Below are 10,981 nucleotides of genomic sequence, written 5' to 3' on the forward strand. Positions count from 1 at the left end.
CTCAAAACACACAAACTTATTGGGTCAAGGGTTAACCTCTGACATAATCTTGTTGTTTATCCCACGGTTTTACAAAAACGGTTTTCAACATTTCATCGACATGTTGTGGGAGGAGTTGTAACAGTAAGTCCACTTCTTTCAGATGGGTTCGAAAACAAAGAATACAGATCCTCAGATAGTAAATACCCCGTATGCGAGTCGAGGCTAAGGCAATACGACCATCTGCCATTAAAGCATCCAACAACTTCTTGTTAAATTTCTCTTTCCCATTTGGACACTTAACATAACGAAAGATGACGGCCGAAAGTTGAGGATACGGACCAAGTTGGAATCCATCTAGATCTAAAAAGAGAAAACACGATATTAGTTTCACCTTGTTTACTTATGATAACACGAAGGCATAATTACTAATGCAATAAAAAGTCATAACCTGGACTTACTACTATCAATCAGACTTTACTCCGTGACGTCATTGCAAGTAAACTAAGAACTATCAACCAGCATTCACGCCGTGACGTCATTGTACTAGAAGTCGGCTATCAACCTGCGTTCACGTCATGCCGTCATTGGAAATCGACTGAGGGCTACATGACTCCATTTTAAGTCGGAGTAAATATAACAACCACAGTTCACTCCTGTTCAAGGCATCATTTTAAGTTGACTGGGTACTATCATTTGGAGTTCGCCATTTGTGTTGACTTTATCAACCCAGCTGAAGTGACTAGGTATTTTCTTCTGGATCACTTTCATGTGTGATAAATCAATAATCGATGATAAACTCGTCTGTTTAGTATAATTCATGTTTTTTTATTACCTGACAGACTATCATAGAAATACCGTGCCAGCATAACCTTCTCACTAAGAGCCGCTCGGAATGGTTGCACTCCAAACAGTTTCAGTGGCATCCAAATTCGCATTCCTCTGAAAGAAGTAAAATACTCGTCTTACGTCAAGAATATTACATAAAAATTAAAATAATTTCAAATCTTGAAACGTCGTCACTTGATAGATAACAAACAGTTTTTCAACTCGAACCATAAACTTCGTCCTCACAAAATGATAGACGTTTATACGCTCAAATAAAACAGCCTTTCGAGAATTTGTTTACGTGACTGTATGTATATATGAGGTATTTTTTCTAGATTAAAAGACACTTCCTTTCCCCGCCTATTATTAATATGTACCTGAAGTGACGACTGAGTTCAAACGACACATCGCATGGTGAGGTTTCTTCTTCGCACTTATCTTGAAATGAGTCGTCTAAATAAAACGCTGGCCGTTTCAAAGCATTACTGTATTTGAGTGTACTGCCATTCTTTACCATGACAATACCACATCCATAAGGAATGAATAAACCTTTATAAAAGAAATGGTATAAGATGATAAACATTTAAAGTGAATTAGTTTACAATACCAAATAAACCTTTCCCAACGACAAATTACATTTTCCTTAAATTAAAGAACCAAGTAAATGTCGGTGACAAAAGTTTTAGATGGCATCTCCTTTATAATTCGGTTGTCAGTAAACTGATAAAAAGGAGTAACAAAGTTTGGTTTGAGAGGAAATATTAAGAGATTTATTCCGCCATTGTTTGTAATGGTACTATGTTTTGTCTTATATCTTTTCTGTCTAGTATTATCATATTAGTGCTTGATTCACCTACTATGCAGTTATCAAGTTTACATCACTTGACTTTGAACTCTCTATCTCTCTATCTCTCTATCTATCTCTCTATCTATCTATCTATCTATCTATCTATCTATCTATCTATCTATCTATCTATCTATCTATCTATCTATCTATCTATCTATCTATCTATCTATCTATCTATCTATCTATCTATCTATCTATCTATCTATCTATCTATCTATCTATCTATCTATCTATCTATCTATCTATCTATCTATCTATCTATCTATCTATCTATCTATCTATCTATCTATCTATCTATCTATCTATCTATCTATCTATCTATCTAGCTAGCTATCTATCTAGCTATCTATCGAAAGAACATGAATTTCGCGAGCCCAGTCAGAACGCAGCGCATTCATTTACATATGCCAATGAAAAGAGTAAATCGAAAAACCCGTTCGTTACTTTGGCTCTAGATCTGTACTGTACACAGTGATTGTCAAAATTTTCCCAATCTTCCGACGCTGATTGGCTTCGTTCTAGACCATTCAAAGTCTGGTTGCTTGTACTAAATGGTACATATATTGAACTATATATTGATGAGTTTTTGTCCAGTTTTATTTTTTTACATTTCGAGAAACCAAACGAATTTGAGAACCATGGAAATTCACTTTATGTGGCGTGCATCGCGAAATTCTTGAACTGAGTGTTACACAAGCTAAGGATGTGTTGCCGTAAACGATCTGTATAGAATCAAAGTATAGACTTGTAGCATGCTATCATATGCACAGCATTTCGAGGGTTTGAATTTTGTTTATTTAAAACGAATTAGGTTGATTTCCTGTTAATTTCACTGTAATTAAACTGATGTTAAAGGATTTTGGTATAGATTAATTGTTGATGGAGATAGTTTATTGAGAGTTGCCTACATGTCTTCTATGCGTTATTCAAAATGGGGCATTTATATAAGAAATTTACTTCGATAAATATAGTGAGAACAGAATGTGGTCAAATCTTTGCAAGAAGGTTCATGATAATTTATGTAAACAAATCTGTAAATCTTGGTACAGGGGAATTACATAATGACCTTAAAAGAAATAGTACTGATAAAACAAACTGAGAAATTACAGTTTGCTCGAAACAGTTTTTGGTTTTGTGGCCTGAACGGTTTTGAGAAATATCTTCTGCAAATTAAAAATCCTGCCTGGAGAAAACTAGTAACTAAATTCAGAATTTCGGATTGTAATATTCAGACGGTGTACTCCTAAGATTCCTGTCGATGAAAGATTATGTAAATTTTGTCAAAATATGGTAGAAGATGAATTTCATCATTTAATTCTTTGTTCTCATCACACAAATGAGAGATGCACTTTTTTCTTCTTTGTCATTAAATAATTCAAATTGTCATTCCTTAGATGACAAATGTCAATTTTTGCATATTTGGCATATTTTGACTTCAGAAGATAAACTTCCTCTTACAGTCCTCCAGCAGTCGGCTAAAGGATTTTATTCACATAATTTATGTGTTATTTTTGTATGCTCTACCATACATGTTATGACATGTTCAAAACAATATATTTATTCATTACATGCAGATGAAGGTGTTGCGTTTTGACAGAACTGTGCTCACTAATATGCACTGCGTAGATCCTAGATTCTACTAAAATTAACTCTCTATATACTAGCATGCTATACTAGCATTTATTGTTTGAACTGATTCAACTTGCATACCTTTGTGAGGGTCAACAGCAAATGAATCACTCTTTTCAATTCCCCGAAATAGATCTCTCGTTTCTTCGGCAAGGATAAAAAAACCACCGTAGCAAGCATCGACATGAAGCCATATTTTAAACTCCCCTGCTACCTTAGCGATTTCATCAACTTGATCAACTGACCCAAGGTCTGTGGTGCCAGCCGTGGAATAAATTACAAATGGAATAAGACCATCCTGCAAAGATAGCAAATACTCTAAAATAACGAAGAAGTCACTTAGTTTCTATAATTTGTTGGTTAAAAAATACGTAAAACACAGAAACAAGAATGGTATATTATTGAAAACTAAATACCCTTAAAGGCATACTATATAGTGAATTTACTACTATTCTACTATTGACACTAATAAATAATAAATACTATATCGATCAAAGCTTATATATTTGTTAGGTCACATTGAATTCGAATCTCATGATATTTCATTGTGGAATAAGGGAACGAGCAGAATTTACGACCGGGGGGGGGGGGTTCAAAGGAGAAAATGGGGAGAGGAGCACGAACAAAGTTGAGGCGCGATGGGGGCTTTTAAAATGCTGGGGTGGGGGGTACACGAAATATTTTGCTCATCATTTGAACCAAATTAAACCGAGTAGTCGTTCAGCCCCCCCCCCCCTCCCTACACACACCATAATTCTGCTCGTTGCCTAAAACAAACAACATACTGATCAACAAATAACATTTTCATTTATTCTTTATATTAAGAGAAAGACTGACGAATAATGAATGGAAAATGGCTTTTTTCCCCTCCAGATTTGCGATAAAAAAAATACAATCAGATGATGTTGCTCATTTTCATGTGTCAAAATGTAAATAAAGTAATTACAATCAAAATATGATAATATAAAAACCTCAATGTCGTTTTCAACCATAGTCTTCAGATTAGTAACATCCATTCGATAACTGCTATCAGTGGTCACTGTGTGACGAATAGCTTCTCTCATGCCAATTGTATTCAGAGCTTTGTCCACACAGAAATGAGATATCACAGTTGTGTATACTACACACCTGAAGAGTAAAGTGAAATAATCATATGATAAATAGGCAAATATTTGAATGAATGTTGTCCGAGAAACTTAGGAAATTGTGTTATACGGCTTATGAGTCGGAAGACACTGTACAATGGACACTATTATCATGTACTGACATTCTAACGAAGCAGTTCGAGTGGTCAGTAATAACATCACATAGACATAGAAATAAAAATCGCAAAACATAAAGATAGAGTGAAACAATCAATGTCCACTTCCCGATCCCTTGGTAAGGATAGGTAAATAGTGTGATACAGAGTATTGCTGTCCACTTCCCGATCCCTTGGTAAGGATAGGTAAATAGTGTGATACAGAGTATTGCTGTCCACTTCCCGATCCCTTGGTAAGGATAGGTAAATAGTGTGATACAGAGTATTGCTGTCCACTTCCCGATCCCTTGGTAAGGATAGGTAAATAGTGTGATACAGAGTATTGCTGTCCACTTCCCGATCCCTTGGTAAGGATAGGTAAATAGTGTGATACAGAGTATTGTTGTCCACTCCCCGACCCCTGTGGTAACGATAGGTAAATAGTGTGATACAGAGTATTGCTGTCCACTCCCCGACCCCTGTGGTAAGGATAGGTAAATAGTGTGATACAGAGTATTGCTGTCCACTCCCCGATCCCTTGGTAAGGATAGGTAAATAGTGTGATACAGAGTATTGCTGTCCACTTCCCGATCCCTTGGTAAGGATAGGTAAATAGTGTGATACAGAGTATTGCTGTCCACTCCCGACCCCTGTGGTAAGGATAGGTAAATAGTGTGATACAGAGTATTGCTGTCCACTCCCCGATCCCTTGGTAAGGATAGGTAAATAGTGTGATACAGAGTATTGTTGTCCACTCCCCGACCCCTGTGGTAACGATAGGTAAATAGTGTGATACAGAGTATTGCTGTCCACTCCCCGACCCCTGTGGTAACGATAGGTAAATAGTGTGATACAGAGTATTGCTGTCCACTCCCCGATCCCTTGGTAAGGATAGGTAAATAGTGTGATACAGAGTATTGCTGTCCACTCCCCGACCCCTGTGGTAAGGATAGGTAAATAGTGTGATACAGAGTATTGTTGTCCACTCCCCGACCCCTGTGGTAAGGATAGGTAAATAGTGTGATACAGAGTATTGTTGTCCACTCCCCGACCCCTGTGGTAAGGATAGGTAAATAGTGTGATACAGAGTATTGCTGTCCACTCCCCGATCCCTTGGTAAGGATAGGTAAATAGTGTGATACAGAGTATTGCTGTCCACTTCCCGATCCCTTGGTAAGGATAGGTAAATAGTGTGATACAGAGTATTGCTGTCCACTCCCCGACCCCTGTGGTCAAGATAGATAAATAGTGTGATACAGAGTATTGCTGTCCACTCCCCGACCCCTGTGGTAAGGATAGGTAAATAGTGTGATACAGAGTATTGCTGTCCACTCCCCGATCCCTTGGTAAGGATAGGTAAATAGTGTGATACAGAGTATTGCTGTCCACTCCCCTGTGGTAACGATAGGTAAATAGTGTGATACAGAGTATTGCTGTCCACTTCCCGACCCCTGTGGTGAAGATAGATAAATAGTGTGATACAGAGTATCATTGTCCACTTCCCGATCCCTTGGTAAGGATAGGTAAATAGTGTGATACAGAGTATTGTTGTCCACTCCCCTGTGGTGAAGATAGATAAATAGTGTGATACAGAGTATTGTTGTCCACTCCCCGACCCCTGTGGTCAAGATCGATAAATAGTGTGATACAGAGTATTGCTGTCCACTCCCCAACCCCTGTGGTCAAGATAGATAAATAGTGTGATACAGAGTATTGTTGTCCACTCCCCGACGCCTGTGGTCAAGATAGATAAATAGTGTGATACAGAGTATTGCTGTCCACTCCCCGACCCCTGTGGTCAAGATAGATAAATAGTGTGATACAGAGTATTGCTGTCCACTCCCCAACCCCTGTGGTCAAGATAGATAACTAATGTGATACAGAGTATCGCCCTCCACTCCCTGACTCCTGTGAATTATATACATGAATGTAAGGATGAAGTTCAACAAACTTTTTATGTAATTATGTGTTGTTCGGCGAGAGAGGCATGAGGTGGCATTTTCGCACGCTTGAGTCTTGTCACAGTCCATCTATCAAAGAGGGACTGTACTTGTGCATGTTTTACTGCTGACGCAACGAAATCTCAGATGGTGCCGTAAAGCGGCCTATGGTTTTGCGAAATCATGAGGATGTGGAGTGGCGACTTGATGACAATAATGTGAAAGTGTGACTAGTTACGTCATTAATGTTGGGACATATTATGAGAACTAGGTAACAAGCAAGGGTCCAAATTTCTAATCAATTCATATACCATTACTCTATGAGTAAACGGATATTACGAGCTCTAATTGATTATTTGTTACGTACCTATCAAAGTCTTTAGCCTTCAAATTCTTACTATCTCTTGCAGCAGCCAACGCCAAGATCGTTGACATTGACCCTCCTGAACTTAAATTACCGGCAGCTGTTTCTGGGTAATTAAAAGTATTCTTTATCCATTTAATTATCATATTTTCCAATCGAACACTTCCCGGACTGTCATGGAAAATGGCTGGTGAAGGAATACAAGACAAATATAAATAAGTAACGGTGAACGAACTAACTTAAAAAACAAATTTTTTGCCATCTCACAAACTGTTGGCCATATCAACGGACTGATAATTAGAACACAAATCATTGACTTCCATGTCAGTAAATTTTGGTGTTATTGATCATTGTTCTGGTTTGAATTAATAAATAATGTTATATTTAATGTTGAAATTAAATATCGTTGCTTTGCCCTACAGACTATGCAAATTTGGAAGCCCACTCTTTACGTGTCCAACAGATTAAAGGTCGACTGAAACCCATAATACATTTTCGTGCCACCCCTCCCCTCCCCTCTCCGTTTTCTCTTCCTGCCACCATGCCGTAATCTATACACGTTACCTTACCAGAGTAAGGATTAACAACGTCTGTCAGGTAATCAGCAAGAGCAGAGGGATAAATTCCACCACTATTTATATACGCCATATGTCCACCATGAGATTCTACTAGCCCGCACTTCTCGATGTTAGCTTCAAATAACTCCAGGACATCGTCTGAAAAAAAATAGACTGATGTTTGTGAGTGTACATGTCCTGTGGTATGTCAGTTCAATTGTTAAGACTATAGTCTAATATGTTTTTAAACAAACCCATTGACAAAAAAACTCTTAAAACATAGTAAGTATTATTTGACAGTGCGCGTGCTATCAAATCATCAATTTTGGTACCGTCCAAAATGAAAAAAAAGACAAAAGAGTAAAAATAGCCTAATTAAAAAAATATCCGGTAAAAATAATTACAAGCATGCAGCAATAATCTAATGGTATTACTACAGCGTTACAAAAAAAATATGGTACCAAGTTACACAACTGAATATTTATTTGAAAGCTGGAAAGTGCAGATGGCTATCATACTAACTTATTGGATTTCTCTATAACAACAACATTTGATACGTGTAAGAATAGAGAAACATATGACAAACACCTTAACACATATTTCAAGCAAACAGGGAAACCTAATTGCTATTAAAATATTCACTATGTTTGGACCAACACTTTAACTGTTTGCTTTACGATATTATGTAAGTATATACGTCGTCTCTCCAATTTCTATCGTTTAAGTAACGAATTTTACTTCATTCTTCAATTTTCTCCAGAAATAAAGAATGACAAAATAAAAACCAAAAATAGCTGTGCAAATGTGTTATTGTGTTATATTAAGATAAACATCTGCCATTTGTTGTCCAAGACTTGCTCATTTGAACGGTTTCTAATTTGCTGTCATATTTTAACACGATAAAATTTACTATTATGCCACCCCCCCCCCTCCCCGACTTTAATGGAAAATGTGCGATTCTCGAAATGTACATTGACAAAGGTTGAAAACATTCGACAATTATCTTCTGCTTCATACGACCTAAATCTAATACTTTAATATGTTAAATCCTACGAAGAATAGTTTTTTGAAAAATCTAATGGACATATTAAAAGTCTTAGAGCTCTTGGATTGCTGTTTTTTTAGCTTTAACTTGAAATCGCAAACTTAGCTTGACTTTCTTTCCTAATATATCATATACTTCCTAAAATCTTATCTGTATAGTGTTTTTAGAGTGTGAACAAAAACAACCATGAAATTCAACACGATGCTGGTCAATCAAGCATAGTTAACACATCTGTTATACATACATACATATATATATATACATATATGGGCTCGGTCTGATACAATGAAGGTATTAAGTACAAAATGATGGTACTTGCCTGTATACATTTAGGGACTGACATCTCATACATATATAGACAATAAAAACAACGATTATGAATAAAAGTCAATATTGTATCTATGAATGTTTGATCGATTGAAAAAATGAGTAACTGAACAGAAAATTGCGGACAACTAACACAACATAAACTTGTAAATAAATATATAAATGGACAGATAAATAAATAAATATTAAATAAATAAATACAAAAATGAAAAAGGTCTTCCAGCATTTCCACTAAAAAAAATATAAAACAATGAGATGTATAGACCATATATAAGAGGTTCTTACCGATTGCAGTGCCTTGTTCTTCTATTGGACTTTCGTAAAGACCTTTGCCTTTAGCTTCACTTTGACGATATGCCTGTGATACGGTCGTATCAAGTGTTGCCAGAAACTGCTGCGAATGCTTTATAACTTTCATCGTCCATTCTTCACGCTGTTCAACCTTGGGATCTAGATTCTGAGCGATTTCTTCTAGTTGGTGTATCCTAGATACCATTTCACGTCGCTTCTCGTTTGGTTTCACTAACTTAGCTGCCATTCCTTTAAATCTGGATGAATTTTAGTCGACTGTAAGGCTAGTGTAATGTCAACTTGTTTTGACAAGATAGTGTAACTTATGCTTAGGCAGTGGTTTCACTTGTAACAGGTGGGTAGCTGTTAATGATTGTCAATATGGCCAAACAGCTCGTAGAGGGCAGTACTCACATTATATTGAATACTGATGATATTGAAAATAGATAGCATTTCATCTATTGAGTTTGATTTTTGGTTGCCAGGAAATATGATGTCATTGGTTTTTAAAAGAAATAAAACCCACATCTGTTGTGTTAAAAAACATGAAAAAACTATATATATATATATATATATATATATATATATATATATATATATATATATACGCTCTGCCACTGCGGTATAGAGCACTGTCTTAGCAGATTGATACTCACCAAGTTATATATATATATTGATCTTTTTTCTTTCTTTCTTTCTTTTTTTTACAGTATTGGAAAGTCAGTCCAGGAAAACAAAAATTTGGAAAACAGAATAGAACCCCCCATGCAACTTGTCAGAAAATGGGTTTTCCCTACCAATCATTATATGCATGGATAACAATAAAATCACGTCTATAAGACATGAACCTCAATAAACATTGTTTGAAAGTGTCGAGAATCACAAACGAACACACCACTGAATACATGAAAGCTGAACAAACTCCGACTGGAATTTTAAACTAACTGACTTGTAACATCGTACACTGGGACAGTATTGAATCACCTTTGGCAACAGTATTTTCTGTATACATGGCATGGTACAATAAAGCAAAGCAATTAATTAAGGCAGTCAAATCTTATTTTGATACTATTACTTTTGACACATCTTGCTATCATTATTTCTAGTGATAAATGTAAACAAACTTCAATAACTTACACACTGTAAAGCTTAAATCCATGAGAGCTCTCTTTAGTTTACGTAGAACTATTTCTTCTAATGAGAGTATTTCTATTCTGTTGTTTTTGTTTACTCTCATGAATATGCACTCCATTCTACATATTACTAGGAGTTACTCGTAGGTATGCTGAGCTGCAAGTAACTCCTAGTAATATGCACTCCATTCTACATATTACTAGGAGTTACTCGTTGGTATGCTGAGCTGCAAGTAACTCCTAGTAATATGCACTCCACTCTGCATATTACTCGGAGTTACTCGTAGGTACGCAGAGCTACGAGTAGCTACTGGTAACTATTAAAATAATGTTGTTTGAAATCGATGTTATAATAACATATCATTTTCATACAGCCTTCAGTGATTGGCTTAGACTGTGTCACATGGTATGGACTAATAACCCATAGTAACCTCAAACTGCATAGAGCAAGGCACTGGTTATCTTCTATTGCACCTAGGGCAATAGTCATGTAGCATTGGAGTCTTTTAGGTCATTTGCTTGGACTATTGAACGAATATGTGCATGGGGATAGGATGTGTTATAAAATACTTATTGCCTGGCCTTATTTGGGCACTAGTGGACGATTATTCCTCATGCCGTTATGAAGCAATTCTTTCCCAAGGCTGAGGGAAATAGTTACTTCATAATGGCACATTCATTATGAGGGATAATATGACTAGTGCCCAAATAAAGCCAGGCAATATGTGTATACTATAAATAATCACGAATTCTTGAAGTAAACATTATTTTTTATTATTACATGGACTAAAAGAGCCCTAG

General features: G+C 36.3%; 1 protein-coding gene across 1 annotated transcript; it reads right to left on the minus strand.

Moving 5' to 3' along the window:
• LOC144439486 (aromatic-L-amino-acid decarboxylase-like) lies at positions 1-9,369 on the minus strand. The gene is made up of 8 exons (XM_078128775.1): positions 9,042-9,369; positions 7,397-7,543; positions 6,831-7,014; positions 4,255-4,411; positions 3,365-3,581; positions 1,185-1,356; positions 815-921; positions 1-342 (listed from the first exon to the last, which is right to left on the minus strand). Exons 1-8 carry the CDS (start codon positions 9,292-9,294, stop codon positions 32-34), a joined length of 1,548 nt encoding a protein of 515 aa, XP_077984901.1. The 5' UTR covers positions 9,295-9,369; the 3' UTR covers positions 1-31.
• Between the last annotated feature and the right edge of the window lie 1,612 nt (positions 9,370-10,981).

Source organism: Glandiceps talaboti, chromosome 8 (genome assembly GCF_964340395.1).
Source record: "Glandiceps talaboti chromosome 8, keGlaTala1.1, whole genome shotgun sequence".
In the NCBI taxonomy this organism is placed as follows: domain Eukaryota; kingdom Metazoa; phylum Hemichordata; class Enteropneusta; family Spengelidae; genus Glandiceps; species Glandiceps talaboti.

Excerpts from the sequence above, each read along its gene's own strand:
- LOC144439486 (XM_078128775.1), bottom strand. The coding sequence starts at position 9,294 with ATGGCAGCTAAGTTAGTGAAACCAAACGAGAAGCGACGTGAAATGGTA. Across the intron at positions 7,544-9,041 it reads AGAACAAGGCACTGCAATCG|ACGATGTCCTGGAGTTATTT; the intron begins GTAAGAACCTCT and ends ATTTTTTTTCAG. Across the intron at positions 922-1,184 it reads GAACTCAGTCGTCACTTCAG|AGGAATGCGAATTTGGATGC; the intron begins GTACATATTAAT and ends TACTTCTTTCAG.